Raw genomic sequence first — 25911 nt, forward strand, 5'->3', positions numbered from 1 at the left:
TTGAAAGTTACATCACTGGAGCTGAAAAGAAATTGTGGTGAGAAAACGAACAGATTCCTTGCCACCTTTAATAACTGTTGGTTTATTTGAATTGCAGGCACTTTTCCTGTCTATCTTCTAAATATATGTGCCCTGGTGTTCCAGCAGTTATGAGCACATTGTTGGCCAATATAAATGCTTTCTATGCTCATACCACAGCAGCAACTAATGTATCTGCCTCAGATCGCTTTGCTGCTACTAACTTTGGGGTAAGTAGACTTTCTTTTTTAATAGAATTCCAGTCTTCTCTTTTTTTTTTTTTTTAAGGCTGATATCAAAGGTATTTTTGATTTAATAGTTTTCATAAAATACCATTTATTGACACAAAATATTGATCATAGTTGAAATTTATTAAACACAAATTACAGTTGTTTTAAGTAGTGATAGAGATACTAGTACTCTTCTCCAGTATTAGAATAGTAGAGACATTATGAATTTTAGGATTTTCAAGACAACATTTTGAAATTCTACATTTGGATGAGTAAACCAAGAAAGACTTAATTTTGGTTTTGCTTTTGTCTTCCCATCAGAAGTCAGAAACATAATTATCAGATTATCATTGGTAAATAAATGCAATTCCTGCCTGGAAAAATGTGTAAATTTTTAGTTTTGCAAAAAATATTTGCTCTGGATGCTAAAACAAATTTTGGGTTGTAACAAACAGTGTATTAAGAATAGCATTCCTGCATACTTTTATCATGCAAGGCCTCAAATACATGAAATTAAACATTATTTTGTATTTCCTGAACACGCACCTTTGAGATAGAACTTATGTCCCTAAATTCACTTTGTGTAGTAAACACACCAAAGATTGATTTCTGTTATTATTACTGAATTCTGAATATGCTCAGGATCTGATGCTCTGCTTACAGCCATAAATAGTCCAACAGTTAGTTCTAAATACTCCTAAAGTAGTAGTGACAATATATTTTGAAATTTAAGGGATGTCATAAGCCAGTAAAAAAAATGTTTAAGAATTCTGTTGTCATTATTTTCGAGTCCACACAGTAATTTTTTAGAGAAATATTTACTCTCAGTATCAATTGATTTTTCTTTTAAATGTTCAGTCTGGTGGAAATGCCCACATATAAATTTAGCCAGGGCTGGGTCTTTAGTTTGGAGACAGCTTGTTTTTGAACTGAAACCTTATCTCCTGCTGCTAGAGATTTGATTTGGAAGAGGAATATTAACCTGGCTCCTTCACTTTAAAGGAAAACATTTTATGGTCAAAAATCAATGTTAGAACATTTGTGATTCAATTATTGTATTACCATGACAGTAATACTTTTTTGTTCTTACTCAGGTTTTCCTTTTAGAGTAGATTGATGGGTTTTTATGGAATGACTCCATACTGTTGTTGAAACCAGGCTTCTCTTTCAATGTTCAAGCTCTATCAGACCTTTGATGCAACTTTTGAAATTTAGAATGTTTCTGCTGGATTTTTTATTCTTTTTTTTTCCATTTTTCTAATGATCAGAACTACTTTTATCCTCAGAGATTAAGTCCTTTCTCTGATGTTAATGCCAGTTTAACTTTGACGCAATTCCAATCCAATTCATAGTTCAACAGATGGGTGGAAAAAGAGTAGTAAGCATCACTAATAGAGATTTGGAGCTCTTTTTTCAGACAATTGACTTATAGGCAAAATATTAGATTATTTTTCTCTCTTGGGTCAAAAGGCATTTGTTAGTGAATAGCTGCATATCATTCATCAAAAAGAACATCTCAAATTCAAGTCCTCAGGCTACAGCTGGGAATGATTTGGCTGACTGAATATTTCAGTACAGATTTATAACATGACAAAAAGTTCCCTTTTGATTAATCCCTTAAGGGAACTGTGCCAAATTAGTGGCTCTTGGTGTAGGTTAGTACTCCACTGATGAGAGACAGTGCACAAAGACTATTTTCAAATTACTGCCGGTCATATTTGGGGGAGGGTGTGGGTACAATCGGTTCATCCTGAGAGGTGTCAGATCTTGCTACTTCCAGAAGTCTGCTGCTTTCACATAGGCTGATGAGGATTTCTGCACACTTTTGTGCAGCAGACTAGGGAATATGTTCTAATATGGTATTTAGAAACTCTCATTAGTATTACTACTCAGCTGGATATCTCACAGCAAAATATTTTCACTGCACCTTCATCTGTCATGATAACAAGTTAATCTCCACATTTGAGACAGAAGACTATGACAGCACAGTATTAGTATTACTTAGCTTATTCCTCCAAAAGTCACTGTTTCTGAGGTATAATTTTCAATCATACTTTTATGCCAAAATCTGCTGTAAATGAGCGTAATTCCTCACTCATTAAAGAGAGGGGGAAGTGCTTTCTTCAAGAGTGTAAGCAATCACAAGGTAAATAAAAGAAAGGGAAATACTGCATCAGATAGTCTGTGTTACCTCACTAATGCATTGCACAGCTGCAGTTTAATGCATACCAGGTAAATCTCAATATAGGATAGAAAGGGAAAATCAAGTGAAAAAAGATGCATTGCCTGGCCTTGAAACACAGATATTTCAAACCAGCATTTATATATGAAACAATGGAAAACAAACTGATTTTCCAATAAGTTAAAAGTGAATAGCAGCTTTCTGAAACCCCACCAGCTACAGGAACCTGCAAAATCTGTTCTTGTTTTCTTTTTCCAGAGAGAAAAGTTCATAAAACTGCTGGATCAACTGCACAATTCTCTGAGGATTGATTTATCCAAATACAGGGTATGTACAGTGTATTCTATCTAGAGCTGACATGAGACACCAAATTCTTTGGAACAAAAATTTACAGAATTCAAGCAGTTTAACAACAATATTTTTCCAATTTGGAAAAAAAAAAAAGTAAAGGGAAAAAAAAGGGGGAGAAAAAAAAAGAAAGAAAAGAAAAACTTAGTATTTTTTTTCCAAAAGGTAAGAATGGGTCAAGGGATGAGCCAGACATTCAAGAAAGAGTATGATTCAACAACTTTGATTAAATTAGTCTATAATTAAGTTAATTCATCTGGGAATGCTATCCAGATAGTATTGTAGCATGAGGTTATTTGGCCCATGTTGCATTAATAGGAACCCATTTAAATAACACTACTTCCCATCAGTCTGTTAACCCAGAGATCATAGCAAAAATTATATATATTATTTCTTCACTAAGATTGCTACTGCATTTATGCCCACAAGTGATGCATGTGCCATGAAAACTGATAAATTATTTAAATTAGCAACAGTTTCCAGTCTTTTTGTAGTATGTTTTTACTCCATTCATGTTTTAGAAATATAACACTAGTTTTAATCTTGATATTACAAATACAGGAGCATTATAAGAAATGTTCCTAGTCATGTCAAAGGGATACTTGTCACTGACTTCCTCACAGGCAGAATTCAGGTAACATGGGAACACCTCTAATCCTTCCAAGCAGCATCTTAGTTTTCCTAGAGGGTTTTTAAGTAGTTGTTCAAGGATCTTACCTGTAACCAAAATTTTGCACTCTTCCTCTCTTCCTGATTCACCAGGATAATTTTCCTGCCAGCAATTCTGAAAGACTCCAGGATCTTAAATCAACCGTGGACCTGCTTACCAGCATTACTTTTTTTCGGATGAAGGTATTGTCCTTTATTTGCAGAGTGACTCCAGATTAAAAAAAAAAAAATTAAAAGCTGTTACCATTTATTTTCCAGGAGAATCATACTCTAGTTAATACTCTTAATCAATCAATCTCCTTTGATTTTAATTTAAATCTTTCAGGTTACTGATGATCATTGTAGGAAAGTCATTTTATTCATACTTTGTATTCACAATGTGATAAGAGCCATTATTTAAAAAAATAAGCAACTATATTTTCCTTTTTTAACTATATTGTTACATCTCCTGAAGAAAACAAACATCTTTTTAATGAGTTTAAAATCAAACCACATAAAGCAAACTCAATTAAACTCCTTAGGAATATGTATCATATAGAATAATGTTTTCTTAGTAATATCATAAAATCAGAAGTCAAACAGCAAAATAGGTGTGATAACTCTATTTGCCTTAGTAACTCCAAAGGTTGATATCTAAGTGATCACGTACAGAAATATTTTGGAATGGAATGATACTTGTTAATGTTACTGAATGAAAAAACAAACACAAAACAACAGTTGCTGTAATAGTATGTGATTTTACTGCATTAGGCACTACATAAAGAGAATTAAAATAATCCCTTAAATTAAAGTTGAAATTAATGTATCCTAAAGTGGAGGGAAAAGCTGAACCCTTTGCTCTAAAAATTAAAGTGCTGTTTGGCTGATATTCTTATTCAGAGGAAAGCATGTAATTTTATGGTTTAATTATTTCCTAAATAATCAAAGAACTTTCAGGATGCAAACCCTAAGATGTAAAGGTGTAAACCCTGGGGTCTCTTTCAACATATGAGTAATTTCATTCAAATAAAACTTAGAGATACAATCTGCTTGCCTAACTTAAGCATGTGTTTTAATGCATTTTTGAACTAAAATCATCTTAAGTCAAAACAATTTTAATTTTTTTTGTTTTATTTGCTTCAAAGCTTTTTCATTCTGTATGACAGAACTATATTCAATGATTGGATTTGCTGTGTTCCATATAATTCTGACATTCTACCATTTACCAAATATTTTATTAGGTCCTGGAATTGCAGAGCCCACCTCGAGCCAGTACTGTGGTGAAAGACTGTGTAAGAGCCTGCCTGGACTCAACTTATAAATACATTTTTGACAATTGCTACGATCTCTACTCCCAATTAGTGGATCAGGTAAGGTCAATATGAACTTGTTTCTTGCTCATTCATTATTGTTAGTTTACCTTAAGTGAATAGAAAGCCTTCCAGTGTTCCTTCATATCAAAGCTCTCAGGCTGTTTTCATTTTATTTATGGTTGAAGGAGCAATATATCATAAATACACCCACAGACAGCTATGAACTCAAAAATGTTTACCAAGCTGAGTTTCAAAACAAGCATGTTAACTTATAATTGAGTCATCGCATCAGATATGACTGTAAAATTGTCCAGTGGTTTTAGGGAAGATGACATTAGATTGATTACTTTTCATTTAAGATCTGTAACTGGAAAATAATTTTTGAAGATCTAATATTTTACTTTAGCAGCTTTAGAAAAAAAAAATATTATAATTTGCTGAAAATTATATACTGTCTTTCCAGCCTTATATTTTAACATATATGATGCATACTTGGATCCAAGCTTTAGTAACAACTTTAAGAAAGCGGAGGATAATTCTAAAACAATTCTTAATATTAGTCTGTCAGGCTGAAGTGTCAATGCAAAATAATTATAGCATTTGTTGTATTCCAAACATGATTCAAAATCTTTAAAAATGTTGCTTATTTTTTTCCTACTATATGGCCAGAGTTCATTCTATAACATTAAAATTAAGAACTGTCTTAAAGGAGCATCACTGCTTTATCACATTACCTCTTGTTTCTTGAATTTTCTTTCTGGATGGTACACTGAAAAAATGGTATTACAGTGACTATTCCATCCTTGAATAGGATTATTTGTTTGACAAAAGCACATTTTCTGTGTAGTATATATTTAACAGGAACACTCATACTATTGATATAAAACATCAAATTTCATCTGAAAGTACATTTTATTTGAATCCAAAATATTAATTACTATATTTCAGGAAAGGTAGTATATGCTATTTATTTAACTTTTCTGAAACGAGAATTTATTTTCTAATGTTGGATTACTGCTATGTGAGAAAATTTATCTGTAGCTTTGAACATACAAATTTTTCACCAGCACCATGAGCACTCCACACCCTTAGTGCTCGTGGATGTGTTTATCCTACAAAAGATTATATTGTAAGCTGAGTAGGAGTATCAAGTAGTAGAAGGAGCAGCTTCAGGCATCACATCTATTTACATCATAAACTGCTCTGTTTTCTTGCTAATGTTTACTCTGCAGCAATTTGATCTTGTCTGTTAAATATAATATGAAGTGCTGCTACACTGGGTATTACATAAGTCTGCAGTTCATCAGCAGATTCCAGCAGTTTTAGTAAACAGCTAAAAGTGGTCTTACTTCTGCAAAGCATTGTAACACCTGCAAAAGCTTATCAAAAAATTCACTGCTTTTTTCTCTGAATTCATAAAACAGTTTAGCCTGTCTATTTTAAAAGATGGTTTCAAAATGCAGGGATATTATGGTCCTTCTGTTTGGTAGTGAATGTAAAACACACTTAAGTGATGGTCCTCTCCAAATTTCTTTTTTGAAGCAGGATAGGCAATGTCATTATATTATTTTTCTCTCACCCACCTCTACTTAAAGATAACTCCTTAATATAGGATAAAGGTATCTACTTAAAGATATGAACTCCTGAAATGAAATAAATAAATAAATAAATAATCCACAAGCATTCACTCAGTTGGAAAACTGAATTAACTGCATTTCACTGTATTTCTATGTTTCTTGTGTTCTTTTTCACAATATCTCCAGCAGGGGTGGTTTTACATAGAAACGTTAAGCAGACAAGTGTCTATAGAATTACAGTCATTAGGAAGTGCAAGAAACTTCAGTGAAGATTTGTAAAAAACCCCAAATTTAAAATACAAATAAATAGATTGCATTCAAAATAATTAATTGCTAGCAGTAATCAAACAACAATCATATATAATCTTAATGCCAGACAAAACTTTGTTTCACAGCAGGTGGGAGGCAATTCTGAGAAATATAATTAGTCTAGCTTTAATAGAGAGATGAGTAAAATAATTCAAATTACTATGTGAATTCTGCATCAACTCTAGAGTTGTACAAGGGAACTGTGTTCACCATTATCCTCTTATAGTTTCCTATCAATATATCCACATGTACATTTGCTTTTAGGAACAGCTGAGTATACAGCTTGTTCAAACCTATAGCTCTGGAGGTTTTCCAGTGAATCCAGGTGACTGCCTTGTGGTACCACTGTTATAATAATGAAGCAGTAACCCAATATTTTAATTAACATTTCACTAGCTTTGTGTCCAAACCCCTTAGTCCAACTACACCATATTCCACCCTTAAGCCTTCTTTATTACCCATTCTCCTATCTCTGCCTACCTCCCTGTCAGATAAGGTCTCCTCCTCTCAGAGGCAGGAAGGCAGTTCATCCCACCGTGGAGGTGTAGCACAGAAGGCTCATGTTTTAGCTGCACAGCTGAGGTTTGAGCTGTGAGTGCTGAGAACTGAAATCAATGAACCCCAAAGCAACAAGAAATGGTTCAGATGCAGGTCAGCACCTGCTCTCACTCAGGGGAAAGCCTGGCAGCTGCTGTCCTGCCCAGGCCCACGGGGCGCTCAGGGTGTAGATCTCTGTGTAACTCGTGTCAGCCATCACCTGCCTTTGCTTTTGTCTGCAACCTGAAACTCTCAGAGACGCCTGCCACAGTATCATTAGAAAATATGTTTAATGTCTGGATGTGTGTCATTGTTTGATTTTTGGGGTGAAAATAGAACGATGAACGATGACCTTGAGGGTACCCAAGCTGGAGTTTTGGGGAATTTATCACTCTAAGAAGCGCAAGAAGTAAATTACAAAATATGCTCAGCAACCTCTCTTTTTATTACCCTCTACCTTTGTGTCAGACACACAATCACTGTTATAAAGCTAATGTCTTGCAGCAAAATATCACCCTGGGGAACAGCTATATTTCCTGGGGTGAAGCACAGCAAATGTTAGCAGCATGCAAAAATATCATACTACAGTTCCACACCAGAATACAAGGAACAGCTGATGGCAAAATACAAATGAGTCCTACAGAGAGTAAAACATGACAGCCTGACAGTCTCACTGACATGTATATTACTGTCCTCATTGTTCAAGACGAAGCCCTCTAATGAGGAACTACCTAGTTCTTTTGCAGCAGATGCAGTATTCTCTCTTTTTAATTAACACTGATCTGAGTGAAGTGTTTAGTCTCCCTATGTGGAAAAAAAAAAGACTTGAAAAAGTAGTTTTGGAAGCACTTTGATAACGTGATGACTTAACTTACAGGAGAGTGGAACAAGATGATCTTTGATGTCCCTTCCAACCCAAACAATTCTATGATTCTGTAATGATTCTCTGAATAGGGATTCAGTTTCAAATAAGAAAACACTTTAGGAGTTAGTTACTGTGCAACAGCATTGCTCAGGGCAATTTCTCACAGGTTGTGAATGCATGTTGAGTGTCTGCAAAGTTTCTGGTTTTCATTATTTTACATACATAAAAACAGAAAAAGAAATAAAAATTATATAAAATTCTAAAAATAGATGTGTGCGATATATAAATGTCTATATATGTGTATGTTTGATATATAATGCATATTGTATATCCCCTGGGGATTCTTAACATCTTCCAAATGAAGTAATATTAACTAAGCAGTTTAAAAATACAGAAGTACAGTTAAAATTAATATTTCATCATCTAAGACTGGTATATAAAATAGCCTTCTGCTGCCTCATGCTAGTCAGGGCTACTGTGCTGGTTTCCATTCAGTTTTCACTCTATCACTCTTTATATAGAAAATATTATATTCTGAAACGTTGCTTGGGGCATTAGACAGCCATAGATAAGTTTCTGATATCATAGGATTGGACTTTGAATCAAAGTCACACAGATACTAACGTGTATTGATTGCACATAACAAAATAAAAACAAAGCAATATAAACCCAGACATTCATTCTACAAACTGGTAAAATCAATGACGAGAGAAGTTGAAAGGCCTGTGTATCTCAGATCAGCCTTTACAGATTTGTCTCAGGGTAATACAGATGTAGATTTTAATTCTGCTTCCCACCGTGCCTGCAGTTGCTTTCTCCACCTTCAGTCAGTGTTTCAGAGTATAAAATATGTTTGCTTGTCAACAGTTTAGCCTTTTTTTTTTTACTTGAACTTGGAAAAATCCCTCTATATTTTATTTTTCTATTATCGAAGTCCCAGCAGCTGATTTTGATGGCTCTGTGCTGCATGATCCATTGTTTACACATATGAATTCAGTTCATATATGCAAATACATATATATAGTCATATATATATACTCATATATATAGTAAAAGGAAGCTGAGAAAACATGGTTTAGTGCAAGCCAAGAATTTATTTTGATACATATCCTATGAAAAATTGCTCTTACTTCCTCTTTCAGATTTTGGTATCTTCTATGACAAAAGACAAAGAGTTATAAATCACCTAGTTTGGATGTTACATTAAAAAAAAAAAACACATAGAATCTGCACTATTTCCTGTGTTAGTAAATCTTTAGTGAATAATATGACTTCTTTCTAAAGATGTTTTTCTTATAAGGTGTTTGCTACAACTTTAGAGTGATCCTAAATACAAGAAGTAGCCAAGTCAATTAACATGAGTGTATAAAAACCTGTATTGACATGTCTTGATGGTAAGACATCATCTGGTATTATTGTCTGTTTGATCTGCCAGCAGAAGCCTCTCAGGAATATCACTGTTTTGCCTTTGGCCAGTTGTTGAGCTTTTAAGTACAAGACATTTTATGGCATTTCATGGATCTGTGCATGGGACAGCACTACCTCCCAAGTGACATCAAGATATTTTAAGTGGTTTTACTTTCCTAAATGAAAAGACTGGTGAAAAAGAAAGTGATTCTGCTAATTGGCAAACTTTCTTTCGTATCAGTATTCCTGAAAGGTTTCTTGGTTACTGTAAGTGCCATCTGTGATTTTAGCTTGTTCAGTGCTAGATCAAACAAAAACAAGACAGGACACTTCACAAAATTATTCTTTTTAAAAGTCAAGAATCATGAATAACTTCTGTTTAATTAATGATTTTGTCATCTTGATATATTGAGATTTTTCTCTTCCTCTTGACCTTTGCAGTTTTATTTTTAAAAAATTCTCAGTATTGTTAATATCCTCTGCAATGATACACAGTTAATGGCTCATATATCTTCTCACTGTGTTTGTGCCAACATGGCACTAATTGGGTATATCAGGTATATTAGTATATCAGCAGTTCATATTCTTATACTGACAGTTTCTTCTAATGAATACAACTAGAGTGAGAAAAAAGACTTACTATTACCAAGATAAGTTTTTTCCACTTAATAGACCACACAGTTAACTATGTTTATGCTCCAGAAACTCGGTCTGTAAGCTATTGTAAGCGTATATTTTGCCTCTGTACAACCTAATCTAATCTTGGCATTTTAAAGCCCCTTTACACAACTTCTGCACAGCCTGTAGATACTCTGTACTAAGTAGATGTGTATGGTATTATTTCCTAAAGGGAGAGGACGCATATCATGGAGAATTGGTTGGATGTGGGACTAAATCATAGGACCGAGACATGAGTTATTATGATCACAGTTGCAAAATTAGAGAAGATATTTGTTTGGTTTTTCAGTTTTTTGAGACCACAGTGAAGGAAAAACTTGCTCTTTTATCTAGTAAGGGGGTGTTCTTACTGACTGTTCGCAACACACTGATGATGAACCCATGTCACCAAAGCTGACTTCAGCAAAGCAGTTTGGAAATCAAACTTGCAGTGCCTCTAAAAAGTGTTTCTTTTAGTTGCAAAAATGTTAAAATGCAAGTATAATTATATGATGTTGTGCCCCCACTCACTTCTTCTACAATGTTATGCTGTTTACTGTTCCTCTCAGTCATGTCAATAGAAACATTCTGAAGTCAAACACACTACACCACTGAAATTTTTTTTCCATATGAAAATAGCTTGTTCTCAAGTTATTTTTTATTCCAAAATGGAACTTTCTTCTGTTGTTTTTTCAACCCTGCAACTACTCAATGCAATCAGATTTCCAGCATTGTTTTACCCCATTATAATGGCACTGCACCAAACCTGCCAGAGTTGGAGAAGCATTTGGACAATGCTGTCAGACACAAGGTGTGATTTTTTTGGGATTGCCCTGCACAAGGCCAGGAGTTGGACTCAATGATCCTTGTGGGTCTCTTCCAGCTCAGGGTATTCTATGTTTCTATAATGCTTCCATGAAGGTATCTGTTGCTAGAAACCACATAAAACAAATAACAATGCCAACTATGCTAACAATGTCAAACCAGCTTGAACGATTCTGAGTGTTTCTAATACACTAGTTAGACTTTAGGATAAAGAATTGAAATTACCGCTGGGCATGGGCAGAATATGCACTTTTATTTCAAGGCACACAACTCCATCTGTTAATGTGAGACTATTTTAAAAATACCTTCTCTGGGGCTTTTGAAAGGACCATATTGATTTTTGAGAGATATATGTTTCAGAGAATTTTTGTAGAAAGAGCCTCCTTATGCAACTACTACTTTGTAAATTAGTTACTTTTTACTATCTCTATTAAAGAAATGAATTTCACATTCTGCGATTCACATTCACAGTCATGAAAAGCTCTCTGAGCTACATGTCACTCACTGCAAGTTGTTTTCTGTGAAATATAGTTTTGTATAAGATGCTGAGATAAATGTGAAGTGGCTTTGTCCTCTACAACTGCCTTTCAGTGGGTTTGATTTAAACATGCACAAACCTCTGAGAAAAAGATGATATATCAGACATAAATCTTTGATATAGAAACAAGACCTTCTAATAAAAATACAGTGTACACCAATGAAAGCCCTTGTGAGTGATGTTAATGCTCCAATGTTCATTTCTGTTTTGAAAAGCACTCTCCTTAGCATGTGTTTTTAATTGCCAGTGACACCAGGCCCATCCTCCCTTGTACCTGAGCTTTATCTCAGTTGCTTTAGACATTTGAAGTGGTACCATTTGTAGTGCAACTGAGTATGTAGCTGTGTGATTAATGACACTTTTCTAACATATTCCACAGTGGCCACAGAAACAATTTCAATTAAGTGCTGTTGAAATTCCCTTTCTGCCATTTTAAATGCCGTTAATAGATAAAAGTTAATTGAGGTTAAAATTACATTTAATTAATTCGCCATGGCACTCATACAATGTTATGTCTATTCAAAAAGATACAGGATCCATTGAAGTGGTCATATATGGACTAGGAATGAAAAGTACAGGGACTATATGTTTAAATTTGCAGGATCACAGGCATATGTTCTTTCTGACTTACTAGCTGAGACCCCTTTCTATCTCAGACAGCTGTGTAGAAGAGACAGAAATTATGTGTGTATGTATGTGTGTATCCATACAGAACTAGAAATATTTATTTTCATCTTTGGGACTCTGCAGTGAAGTTATTTATTGGACATTAATAAGGAATCTGACCCTTTTGTCAAGCAAAGAAGTGCAAAATACTTTGTTTCTGAAATTGTAGGCTAAGAATTCATAAATCAAAACTGTAGATGCAAAATCTAGCTGTAAGTGCACATCTCAATTAAACTAAAAAATACAAAATTCTCAATAAAATAAAGGGCAATTTAACTGCTTCTGCATTTAGACCATACAGCATAGCAGCTGTTAGGCTGAATATTCTCAGTGTATAATTCAAAACAAAACATTAATACTCTTCAGCATTGATTTGTTTGGTCTTTATTGTGTAGAGTATAAGTTCTGCCTCAGCAGAAAATTTTACCTGCACTGTTTCAGCACAACAAAGAATTTAAGAATGTACTTAATTAAAGTGTAGACATACACCAAAAATAAAGCCTTTATTGATCTTCTTTGCTGATGTAACAGTCTTTGCACTGTCTATGTTTTTTAATATTTGTCCACAGCCAAGTACAGTACTCCATAAAATATACTCTGAGTTGGATAACCAGTCTTTTTCTAAAATTTCTGAAGATTCTTAGCATGTCACACTTCCTGGCCAAGTAACAGTCTGTAGGTGAAAATCCATAATATTTTTTCTAATTGCTCTAGTAAAAATATATTCAATCTTGTTTTAACAGAGTAAGAAACAAGAAGTTCCTAAAGAAGAACAGGGACCAACAACAAAGAATTTGGATTTCTGGGCACAGCTTATTACTCTGATGGTCACCATTATAGATGAAGATAAAACAGCATATACACCAGTCTTGAACCAGTAAGTAATTAATTCCCCATAAAAAATTAAGAATCATGGATTTATTAAAATAAGGACAGGAAATACACTTGAATCAGTACTTGTAATTTTAAATAGAATCTAGCTAGAGGGTTTTATGCAGGATATAACATTGGCATAGTTTGATAAAAACTTAGTGCTCTGATAATGGAAAGAGAATCTTCTGTTTTGGGAACACTGAAGACAGGTGGTATATGAACCATCCCAAAAAGTTGAGTAGCAAAATACTATGCAAGAGAACAAAATGGATAGAAGGGAAAGTTCAGTAAAAAGGTGTGATGGCATTAATGTTATTATAGTATCTCTATGCACATAGTGTTCAAATCATGCTGAGAGTCTTTTAGGTATGAGTTTTAGGGATTTATTTGTAACAGAATAATGAACTTCACAAAAAGAACCTCTCCAAATTTACAATTGGCTAGGGAGAAAACCTAGCCACACTGACTTGAAAATTTATAAAATAGAGAGCAATATCCTAGAGATGGAAGCAGACTACTCAGAATTGACAGTGTAACAGGCGAGGGAGGTACAATCAATAACCAAGACAAGTCAAATAACTTAAGGTTGATGCAGTAGTAGAAAAGAGAGAGCCAATCAATAAGTATAGAAGGAGGAGACAGAGTGCTGGGTTTGAACACGAAATATATAGGAGTGCAAAGGAACATGTTTCATATCTTACAGCTGCAGAAACTGGCGTAGCACTGATTGAAATGCAACGTGATGAGGCCCCAGGGAAATGTTTTAGCTCCTTTAGCTCTTCAGAGCTATTTTACAGAGAGACAGAAAATCTGGGCACAGTCTGGCTGTAATGACTTATGCAAAAGTTAAAATTGAAACCTACAGCTGTATTATGACAGAACAAGTAACAGAGGTGTCTGTAGTTGCATTTAACTGAATGGTCTGAGGGGGAGCAGGAATAAGCCTGTTTCTTTCAGCCGGGATAGGGTAAATACTGAAGGCACTCTGCACATTGAGATGTGTTTATTTGTTGATAAAAGATACCATACTATTTATGGACTTGAAATATAATCAACAAAGAAACCTCCTGGAAGATATTTATTTGCCTTCTGATTTTTACCACTTAGTGTGAAGTTCCTCCATTAACATTTTGTCTGACAGCTGTGTAACAAATACATTTATTATAAAACATGTAACTGAAACAAATACACACATGCATTTCATTTCAGTCTCTTCATTGAAATTAAACAAGTGTAATTGGGGGTTAATTATCTTAAAAAGTTGTTCTAGCTATATTTTTATACAAATGCGAGGGAGAAAGTAAAGGGATGAATAACAGAGTTCTAAGGGGATTAGTAGGCTCCCTAAAGTACAGCTGAGTGATTGTGTAAGATGTGAAAAGAGAATCAGGAGTGGATGGAATTGGGACAGTTTAAGGGAGAGAGCTGGTGTCTCTGACTTCTCTCCCATTTTCACTGTTGTTTTGTAAGTGGAAGAGTGAGCACAGGGAATAACATGTCTTTGAGAAGTAGGAGACACGAAGAGCAAAAGATGAAGAGGCTGTGAGGGGAAAAAAATTGCAAAACTATTCAGTTGCTTTGGATACCTTTTTTTTAAAAAAAGCTTCTCCTAAAACAAAAGCAGCTTGTAAAAACTATTGAGAACAAATGGCAGCCTCTTCCTCTTTGCTTACTCCAGAAAAGAAAATAGATTAAAATGAATGAAAAGGAAATATAAGCTGAATACTTAAGAATATTGCAAAACTATGATTCCTTATCAGGAATGCGTGACCATGGAGTATCTCAGTGGAATATTCAGGCCTACATCCATTTGAAATCTATTTTAGAAATGAGATAACTGAAGATCCTCAGGAGACCTCCAAGCATTCTGATAGGAGTTTTCACAATTTTATAATGTTGCTCAGAATTCTTTTCCTCAACCATTTTTGGAAACCCTATTTTTATATCTACCTTAGAGGCAAAAATTATGCTGTGATACAGTAGTTTGAACTGTATCAGATTATGAATCCAAATGAAACATGACATGATTGCCTCAGCAAGCACTGCAGCCACTGACAGACCAGACCAGATCAGACCATCCAGTGGGAGTATGGGAGGAAGCTGCAGTTCTTATATGACATAAGAAACTCGACAGGTTTGAGGGGGAAAACATGGTCTGGTGTTTAAAGTGTGAAATTCTCATTCAAGTAGTTGAACAATGTAAAATGTGTTTGAAATCTGATTCACAAGCAAATCTACGGCTTCCTGTTACTTGTAAATATACATTGTACAGGCTGTGAGACAGAAGAAATTGCTATCAAAATAAAAGAGTTATTTTAATAAAAGGAACAACAAATCAAAAACAAAATCTTCACCTGAAATATGCTTGTGCATTTTGAAAGCAAAATCTAAACTTTGTGCCTCTGCACATATTTTTTTTTCTTGCATATATACTCAGAATAGTCAAGTTGTTATTGTAGCACAAATTTAAGAAACAAGACAGCTCTAGTGGGACTTTTCAGTTTGTTCTTTACTGATCCTTAGGTCTTTGCAATGTAAGGATCTGTTTTCTCTGTGATCACACTGTGTTCCACACACTCCCTCCCCATTCCACAGTATGGAAAGTACTGGCTGGTGAAATCTGTGGGAGCAGATTTCCTCATGCTTCAGGAGCCAGGATGTTTGCTAAATCTGTGAAGTTAAGGATAGTAACTTGTATTGCAGAACAGCAACCTGTGAGTCAGTGAGTTATGAAAGGCATGTCAGTGGGGAAAAAATTATGGAAAGAAGATCAAAAAAGTCAGGGTACACTGTATCAAGAATTGGGCTGTGTCAGGCTAACTCTAGAATGTTTCTTTGATGGTGGAGAGTGTATCTGATGTGTTTTGTGTCTTGATTCAGTGATATTTTCCATTATCAGTTACACTTTATTCTGTGGAAACATGAATATCAATTCTTTCATTGAACTTGTGAAAATTATCCTGCAAAACAAAGCTGTGCTCTGGTTTTTCACAACATACACTGTCATTTGCTCATGTAGTACTGAAAGACCAGATTAGTGATACTACTAGTTTTGTAGTGCAAAGTATGTCTTACATGCTATGTTTTCTTCAAGAAAAGGAATGTTACTTTTTAAAAAATGAAAACTTTGGCTAGGTGGAGAATAGAGCACAAAAAGTAAGAATAAATGAACTCTTTGCTCATAGTTTAAGTAGAATACATATTTTCCAAAATCAGATAGAACTTCTGTCTTAAGGGTTAGTGAAGCAGTGACCATGGCCAGCACTCCACAGATGGTGTAATCTAACCTCTTGCTGCAAGCACAGCACAAAAATGAATGTATTCACCCACAGGACTGATGCGATTTAGTACCTGGATGAGATTGAACCGTCCAAGTATGGAATATGAGCTATTCTGAGAATGTGCCTCTGAGGTTCAGGGACTTTGATATTCTCAAAATGTAGCAGACTGAAGATCTGACAGCACAAATTAAGAAAAAGCATTTTTAATTGTCATGATAGGATTTTCTTATTTCAGGGTTTAACTGGAGACATGCAGCACTACCTGGGATAAATGCTTTGGGGGGTTATTTATGTTTTGCTTATACATTGATTCTTTTCATTTTCATTCGAGTTCAATTTCACTCCATTGATCTGTGGTTTTATACATAGCCCTTTGTTAGAACTAGCCAGTGAGAACAGTTTTCACTAAATTTTTACTTAATTAAAATCAATAAAGAGAAGACATCCACAAGTGGCTGCCTTTTACATGCAGTTTAGTCTTTTTGGAAATACATGAATATCATCATGTAGGGGCAACCTAACTGTTCTAGATAAACTGAGATTTTATGGTATTGTTCTAAGAATGACATAGAAATTGGGGAAATTACAGCCTATGGAACAAATAACAGTATCAAGAGCAAAAAAGAATAACTAACAGAGCACTCTTCTGGTCATCCTTTTTCTTTGCTGAGAAATATAATAATACGTGACTTACAAAGATTAGAAAATGCAATTTGTAGAGTTTGGCATGGGAAATTTCTCTGATATTTTGCTGCTTAGGGACCAAATTCTGAAATAGTTGGCAAAAGACAAGTCTATCAATTTTAGACTTTATCTAAATGAAGTCAGGTAGGATGAATCCAGGACACTGTGTTGAACTACAGCAATTTATACAACACAGATAATTGAAGTTTGTGTGTGTGTGTGCATGTGTTTTCACAAATTAAAATGCATACACATGTAAATCCCACTAATCAAAAAATTGCATTTTTATCAGCCCCAGCCTTGCTTATTGGCCAGCTTTGCATTAGGGTCAAAAGACAATGTCAATGTTAAATCAGCTGTCAAATACTTCCTCAGAGTAACACTGCCAAAGTTCAAGTCTGGTGCTAAGAGAGCACTCAGACTGGACTGAAGGTTAAGAAATTAAGGCAGCTGAGATGTATTTCAGCTTTTGAGCAGCAATTAATTTTGTGTTAACAGAATTAATACAGAGTTCTTTAGTTGAGCAGCCATTAGCACAAAGAAGGCTCAGTGAACTGAGATAGCAATTGCCTCCTATTAAAGTGACTGAGCTAATGAGCTGTCTAAGTACTTTTTCTTTGCAGATATTATCAGGGTCAAATATGTGCCTAGAAAGTATACATTAATTAGATCATACTGCTACCAGTATAAAGTTGCACATAATTCTCACTCTTTCTTTGTCAGCAAGAGCTTTAAAAATTCTTACACTTTTACAAAAATTTATTACAGAATATTTTCTGAATCTCATTAGTGCTTTAATAAAAGCACTACTTTGGGTCAAATTCTCTGCTCGTGTAAAATGGTGTAATAAACTCAAGACAAAAGTCACAGAGTGTATTTTCTCATGAATATGAGAATTTCCTTACTTCATGTGTTCCCAGTGAACTGTGTGGCTCTCACTGCACCCTGTGGTGTAAACAACTGCTTTAACACTCAGAGGCTCTGTGATGTCCTTTCTGCTCTTCAGCTGCATGACCTGGTGTGGTCTGCTTCTGAGAACATCCCACACCTGCATTAAGAACGGCTCTTTTTTTTCAAGACAAATAACTCTTCTTTAAAATGTGACATAAAACATAGTGTCTATCACGTAAATGTCAGCTTTTTCTCATAGCTAACAGTGAGGATGGTAACTGAAAGGTTAAAACTTCTTCATAGAATAAGGAGCAGATGGGACCTATGAAAAAGTTGTGGAACAAATATTTAATTGATACCTGCAGAACGTGTCTAAAAGGGACTGTTTCTCTAAGATGACAGGAAGCATAAAACCAAAACTAAAATTCTGAATTAAAATCTGCATTTCACTACCTGTTATATTCTTTAGTGCTTTATCCATACTTCAAGGTGGAAGTCTTCAGACAGTGAATTGTATCCAACTAGTAAAAACCATTATAGCTTCACAGGCAGCTTCACTCTTTTCCAGTGTAATAAGGGAATTAAAGAAAAGCTGTAGCTGCTAAACATCTGGGCCAGCTGTATCAGATTTTTCATAAGCCATCTGATTTATCTGAAGCTGAGGAGTCATCTGCAAGATAGATGGATGGTTCTTGATTTAAAATGTCATGTGAGGGAATTTGTGCAACATTCAACTAATTACTTACCCAGGCCTCTGCACTGAGGAAGTTTGTATTTGAAGATTTGATGGTTTATATAACTGTACAAAATATAAAATACAGTAAGTGCGTACTAGAGGAATTATTTTGTGGAAATATTTGCCTTTCTGCTGTGCAACTGTAAGCATAATTTCTAACAGCAGGTGAACTGATGTAATGTGATTGATTGCAGGTTCCCTCAAGAGCTGAACATGGGGAAAATCAGTGCTGAAATCATGTGGACTCTGTTTGCCCAGGATATGAAATATGCTCTGGAAGGTAATTAGAACAAACTATTAGTTACACTAGAGAGTTCACTAAGACTGATTTCCACTGTAAGTGACACCTGGCATCAGATTTCTGCATGTGGTAAGAGCTTTGTGGAGTACTTGTTTAAGATGTTTCACAGATTAATGAAAAAGAAGTGCTGTAAAGGAAGGAAATCATTACACTGTGAGTATATGTGGAAGAAGGAGACAAAAGAACTGTGACTTGAAATGCTATTTCTTTTTACCTAGTTCTGACAAAAATTCTAAGTGTCCAAAGAACCACAAATATCCTTGCTGGAGAGCATTTTAGACTCTCCATATTTTCTTACTACCTGAAAATTGGTAACCCAGCTGTAAGAAACATTTACAGAATGAAATTATGGAGAAAGCACACACTATAATTAAATCTTTTTGTGCTCAAAAGGAGGTTGTATTCATTCTAGTTCCGACAGAATCAAATACAGTTTCATTTTATTCCCTAGGATATTACTGTGGTTAACCATTGCTAAAATATATATTTTTTTCTATATAGCAGATAGTCTTCAACTAATGGCTTCAAACCTATTCATTAAAATATGGTTACTGCAGAAAACCAAGTAAAAATACCTGCATGAAACTGTCATTGTCTTTAGTCAAGTCTGCTACTAGTTACAGAGCAAGTCTGACAGGGTGAAAAAGAAGTATGAGGTTGAACTTAAAAAACAATGCAATTCAACAGACATAAAAGTTTAAACAAAATGAATACTTGAAGATCATTTCTATATTACTTTGTCCAGAATGTCTTTGATAGTGGTGCTTTGATGGTAGATTTTTATGATGACAAAGAAAAACAGAAAAAAGATGAATTACTAGAATGTCTCTTGATGGAAGAACTGTTTTGTTCATCTGCTGTGATGATAGTTTATTTTGTTATCTTATTTGAATGTCTCTTGATGGAAGAACTGTTTTGTTCATCTGCTGTTATGATAGTTTATTTTGTTATCTTATTTGAATGTGGAACTTGCATACTAAACACAGCAGAAGAAAAAGACAGAAAGAAAGGAAGGAAGGTAATTATAATATGTAGAATGACAACAGAAGATGAGAAATCTAAAACACAAGTAGGAGAAGAGATGTTCAAACTAATGTTTGAAAGTGATGTTCTGTAGTCATGTCAGAGTGAATCAAAAGCACAAGTCTGAGAAAGCTGATGTCAGCCAGGAGATTATCCTTTGAGAGTGATCAGTGAAGGCAAAAGCTTCCAAGAGCTGAGAAGCATGAAAACCAAATGAAAACCACTGTTTTGGGTTAGAACATATTGCTGGTGAAACAACCTCCTATCTAGAGAACAGCTGCCAGAAAATTGCTGTTCAGCAACTCAGTGTTGGGACTGAATTTACATACAGTTAGCACAGATCACTAAGAATTTCCAACAGCCACTACTTGCCATGGTTTCATAACCTTGGCTGTGTAGCTTTAGTCTGCACACAGACATCCCTGAGCACCCCAGCGCTCGGAGTGCTTTAGTCATGGAACTATAAACATTCTGTACTGCAACAAGATAATTCACAAAACATAATTCACTCTACTTGCTAAGTAGAGCATGCTGATCACTCAAAGGTGTCTTCAGATCAAGCCACGGTTTGTTTCTTGATTGTAAAGAATAGAACGGGAAGCTCTTGAGGAAGAGTTAATTATACAATATATGAAGTGTGGGTGGTAGGGCTGAATCAGGACTTTAAAACAAATATTAATGTTAACGTTAATCCTAATTCTGCAGAGAGTGATATAGAGAATTCATTAGAAGGCACTTGACTCTTTCTGTCTATTCCAAACCTATCCCCGAATATGGTCTCATCTCTGTGTTGCTGTGGATACTGTCTCTCTGAGTAGAGTAAATGCCATCCTTGTCATTAGAAATTCTAAGTAATTCCCAGAATCAATAGTGAAAAGGTTCCTGTGTATAAATAATAATTAATGAAAATTGAAATTAGCATAAAATATTATAAGTATACACAATTTCACTCTCAATCCTAAACAAGAACCTCAATAAATCTAGTCATAAAATATAGATCAGCATTCTGTTTCTCTTTCCAGCTCTGCTGGTTTTTAAATCATTGATTATTCCCATAGATATTCTAGAAACTGAGTTTAACTCAGTTGTTAATGGCAATAAAACTTTTTGCTTTGAATTCCATAAGATTAGAAGCAAGTCCTTGAATATGGCCACAGTTGATTCTCCTGGTTTTAATGGAGTTCATTAAAATGCATTGCATTCTGCTCTGCCACTCTCGCCTTCCAAGTTATTAACATAGGCTACCATCTGTTCATACGTAGTGTCCAGGGCTGTGATTGCAATCTTTCCTTGATCCAATTTAGTATTAATCTCCTGAAGCAGCATATTTTGTGTTACAAAGTTGATTCCTTTCTGCATCCAATCAAGAAGCAATGAACTAGTCCAACATTATTTGCAAAAGGATTGCTCCTGTGATAAAAAAGATTAAATTAGCTCATCCAAGATACTGCTTCTGGTTTTACCCACCTAATATATTCTCAAATATACCCAGCCACACCCATCGGCTTAATTTCAGAAAATAAGCATGTCATATCTCCATTCTCTAACAGAAGACCAGTACTGGAGCATCCACTGTACATTGCTTTTCCCCAAGCGTTCAGAATGGCTGTTCAACCCCTCCCTGTGGAGCTGGATGCCTCCTGTGTCTTCCCAGGGGACGTGTGGAGCTGCAGCTGCTGCTGGGCAGAGTTGCTGCTCTCCAGCAGTGCTGCCACCTCCTCTGCAGTAGGACCCAGCAGCCCTGTGAGCCCGACACCAGCAGCATCACACCCTGCTGCCTTCTCTTCTCCCTTGCTCCTTGCCCAGGACAGTCCAGCTGGGAGGCTGCTGCTGTGACACCGAGAATGCAGAGGGGACAACAGCTTCCATAGCAGTGGCTTTTGCTGGAGAAGGGCAAAGCAGCTGTTTGTCTCTGTGAATACCCAGGAAGAACATTGGCATGTGACAGGCTGCTGTCACTCTTTTGGTAGGGGAGGAAAGGACATCACAAAGCACAGTTCTCCACAACTGCTGAGATCAGGGCTGCACTGTGCCAAGCTGACATGCCTTGGAAACAAAATTGTACTAAATTCTGATATCAAGTTCATAATTTCATTCTGGATTTTCTTCCAGTTTAAGTTAATAAAAACGTTTAGCCTTTGCATAGTGTTAAAAGTTTTAGGCAAACTGTAACAAATAGAGTTCACACCAGTTCTAATTTTTTTTCTGATCTAAGGAGCTTGAGATTATTCTCATGTATAGGTTTTGCATGGAGAAGGTATCACAGGCTTCTCTCTTTGAGAACTGACTTCATTAGATTTGGTCCCTTTAAGGTTTTTTCTTCTTTACAGGTTATTCATGAAGCATCAGTGGTTTGCATGACAGATTATACGCTGTTTTTTGGCCTTCAGTTTACACAAGCATAGCTGATCTTATAGGATGGTATTATTTTTGTACGGTCCAATCCCCCAATTATTCTGCATTTATCCTACAAAGAAATAAGAACAGAGAGAGAATTTCACCAGTAGTGCAAGCGATTTGTTACTGACTTCATATGGCAGCAAATCTTTTCCTTTACAAGTATGCAAAGGATAAAAGATGATGAGAGAGTAATGAGCTGAAATTAGACACACAATTGCAAAGTATCTTTTTTATTCTTTGTTCTCAGAAATGTCATTTTCAGATCTTTCCAATGTCCAACTTTTGAATAGGTCAGATCCAGTGTCTGAAGCTAATCAGTCTGTTGGAAGGAGAACATCCTAATTGCTGTTATTATGATAATCTAATTCCAGTAGTAGCCAGAAGTCAAGAGCAGAATCCAGCCAGAAATTAATTAGCTGCTGTGTAAATACAGCAATAGACAGTCTCAGTCCTGCAGAGCTGAGATTCTGAAGGCCTTATAAAAATAGAAGAGGAACAAGAAAGTCATTCCTCCATTTTATTCATTTAACATAGGTTTGCTTTTAAAGTTTGCTGTTGTCCCCAGTGCATAAGCAGACACCATTTTCCTGTTTCTCTGGCAGATACTTCTTTTACTACAAAAACTGATAAAATGATTTGAAAGGTCTGTGAGATGATGTTGAGCACAGAGACAGCATAGAAAAAAACCAAAAAGGCTGACGCTGCCCAGAGAAAGGTCACGCCATTTGGTGGCACATTTCATGTCTATTTTCACTCCAAATTTACAGAGTACCCCTTTGTGAATAGCATTTAGCCTTGGCTTAGAGGGAGGCTGCAGAGTAGGTTTGAGGAGGTGAGGCTGAGGTTTTGGAAAGGACAGGAAGGCAGCATCCACCAGAATGCAGGGTTTCATCGCTATCAAAATATGAAACCTTTTTCATTTAGTCAGACTCATCTCTGCACTGGCACACTTGAACAAATGTATTCCATCCTAGCTTTTTCAGAGACCTGAGGAATATGTGGTGTCATGGCAATTCAGAGTCTGTAAAGGCAAAGGCAAGGGGATTAAAATTGGAGTTAAACTTTTCTTTGGCAGACAGTAAGATAAAATGTTGACACAGTTGGAGGAAGAGGGGAGTTGGAAGTTTCTTTGGTCAGCATAACAGATAAGGATGTTACCAGCAGCAGCTGCACACTGCACATGCTTGGGAGCTGAGCTTTGCCAGTATGAGAATCCACACCTATCATGTGCAACACAGGGATCTCCAGGCTTGCCTATAAAGCACTGTAACCATACCAAATGGCACTTTTTTGTTGGAGTTAATTAGACCCAGTAATTAAGACAGAGGAAGTGGATAGAACTGTTCCCAGGGGCTGAGTTAATACTTCTTCATGGCACCATATTGTGCTGTAGCAACATGTCATCTTTACTTGGAACTACCTCAGTGATCTCTAGTATGGCACAACCTTGCACTTGGGGAGGTGCCCACTATATCTATCATTTCCTTGTTCTCTAACCCATTTTCTTGGATTTTACATATTGAACCATAGCCAGAACAGTGAGTACTACTGCATTACAAGTCTACAGTAATCTTAGAGTTAAAGCTTCTTTATGTCTGACTGTAGATCCTATCCAGGGAGGAAATATGGCTCCATGGTTAAGGAATCTTCAAGATCTATCCTGCCTTTCATAATTTATCCATGTTCTCTTAAAAAATGCCCTTGGTCTCCCTACACCCTGGTTTTCCATTTGCACAGCTTAATCACCATTTGAACAACTTAATCAGTTGTTCAAGGTACAATCCATTACCTTTGTGAAGCATTCAAAGATATTTTGATGAAAATTTTGAAGCAAATGTAGAGAAAAGATTGAATATGTAAAAATCTGTTATGAAAGATGCAATATATGTTTTAAAAGGAGAATTAGAGTGAGTTTTAGTAGTAAATTAGAAGTAAGTGTAACACAAAAAAGAGGTAATGACAGAATTTTTTGGGGTTTTGGTTTATTATATTTATCTTGACATGAAGAGCCCTTTCAGAAAGGCCAGTAGTATTTCACATTATCAAAATCAATGTAAATTATACATAATTGTCAATTAGTTGTGTTCTACTCTGTATTTCAGTTAATAACCAGAGACTTCTACTGCCTTTAGCAAAGTAGAAGAATCCTGGAATGTCTAGTTCAATGTAATGTTTCCTTCTTCTAAATCAGTTAGGAACTTTGAGTTTACATTTTTCTTCATTGTGCCCTGATCCACTATGTTATGTGCAAACAGGGCCTTTAAGCTTATTTCAGTGGTACAGGGATTAAGTCAAGAGCACTGCAAGCACAATACTCACATTTAATAAGGCAGTGGTATAGCACTGTAGGGAAGATGCATTGGGATCAGGTACACTAAACATTAACTTCTACTTTTATCCAAAACATGTGAGTATCATACAGGTGTGATGTTCCCACAGTGATGCAGAGGGAGGGATAACAATTCATTCTCAATCAATATCATGGCTTATAGGAGCTTTTCTCCTCTAGCCATACTCAGTTTGTGTCACACATACACCTCCCAATTATACGACTGAAAGTTTGGAAATCACGGGTTTTCTGAAACAACAGTTCTGAAATAAATAGATAAAATATGCAGCTGGTAATCCCTAAACAATTCATAAGTAATTATTGCAAATAGTATGGAATTATGTTGCAATGGCTGAAAATAACAGCTGAGTTTTGATGTGAAAATTTGCGGTTAATCCAAACACAATTCCCATATGCTTAGTTTCAATCATTTCTGTTTTAATAAACTGTAGGGCAATAGTATGTATGGCAGTCAAACCAACTGGTTGTGATATAATTAATTTGCTGTACATCAATATTCTTTGTAGTAGTTATTAATCCCTGCAACATTATCTATAAAACCTGAAAACTGGAAAAACTTTTTTGTTAGATATATATATATTTATTTGTATCTGGTCAATTTGTTCATTTTTTTAAAGACTAATTTCTTTGTTGTTCTTCTTCATAAAGATTTGAAATATACTTTAAAAGCATCTCATTAGAATCCTTTGAGCAGTTTAACTGTACATTGTTACAGAAAACAGTGGCTAAGAAACTGCTGTTAAAAAAAAAAACCTGAGTTTTTGTACCCAAATAAGGAAAAATCAGAGTTGAACAAAATATCAAATTGATTATCTGAATATTTAACATGTTCATCTTTTATGATGGTTGTTGGATTACCCTGTTTTCCTTTTTTAGCAACTAATACATATCAAAAATCACATGGAAACTCAGAGTGATGTTATTACCTCAAGGTTAAAAAGAAAAAATAATTCTGTATGAACAAAATTGTATTCCAGTTTGTTAAATGACATTATGTCTTTAGTGTCATGTAGTTACTTCTGCTTAATAAGTTATCATTATGACTTTTATTTGTAGCTTTGAGAAAATCTTCTCAGCTTTCTTTATCAATTGCTGGGAAAATGAGCAAGAAACCAAACATGATTCCAAAGTACTGTTGCTTGGTCACAGGCCTGTGAGGAAAGTACCTTGGGATACAGTCCTTCCTGTTATGTCTCTTCATAGATTTTTCTCTAAAAGAACAGGTGCCTACAATTAGATTATTTGCAAATAC

The 25911-nt window shown here is 35.4% G+C and overlaps 1 protein-coding gene across 1 annotated transcript in view; it reads left to right on the forward strand.

Annotated features, from left to right (window-relative positions):
- UNC13C (unc-13 homolog C) overlaps positions 1-25911 on the forward strand; it is a 132017-nt gene that overhangs the window by 61138 nt on the left and 44968 nt on the right. Inside the window, exons 13-18 of the mRNA XM_025894835.2 lie at positions 98-248; positions 2689-2757; positions 3541-3630; positions 4668-4796; positions 12864-12997; positions 18780-18865. Coding sequence (XP_025750620.1) covers positions 98-248; positions 2689-2757; positions 3541-3630; positions 4668-4796; positions 12864-12997; positions 18780-18865 — 659 coding nt within the window. The remainder of the gene's footprint in view (positions 1-97; positions 249-2688; positions 2758-3540; positions 3631-4667; positions 4797-12863; positions 12998-18779; positions 18866-25911) is intronic.

Source organism: Manacus vitellinus, unplaced genomic scaffold (genome assembly GCF_001715985.3).
Source record: "Manacus vitellinus isolate BGI_N305 unplaced genomic scaffold, ASM171598v3 scaffold_16_pilon, whole genome shotgun sequence".
NCBI classification, from domain to species: Eukaryota; Metazoa; Chordata; class Aves; order Passeriformes; family Pipridae; genus Manacus; species Manacus vitellinus.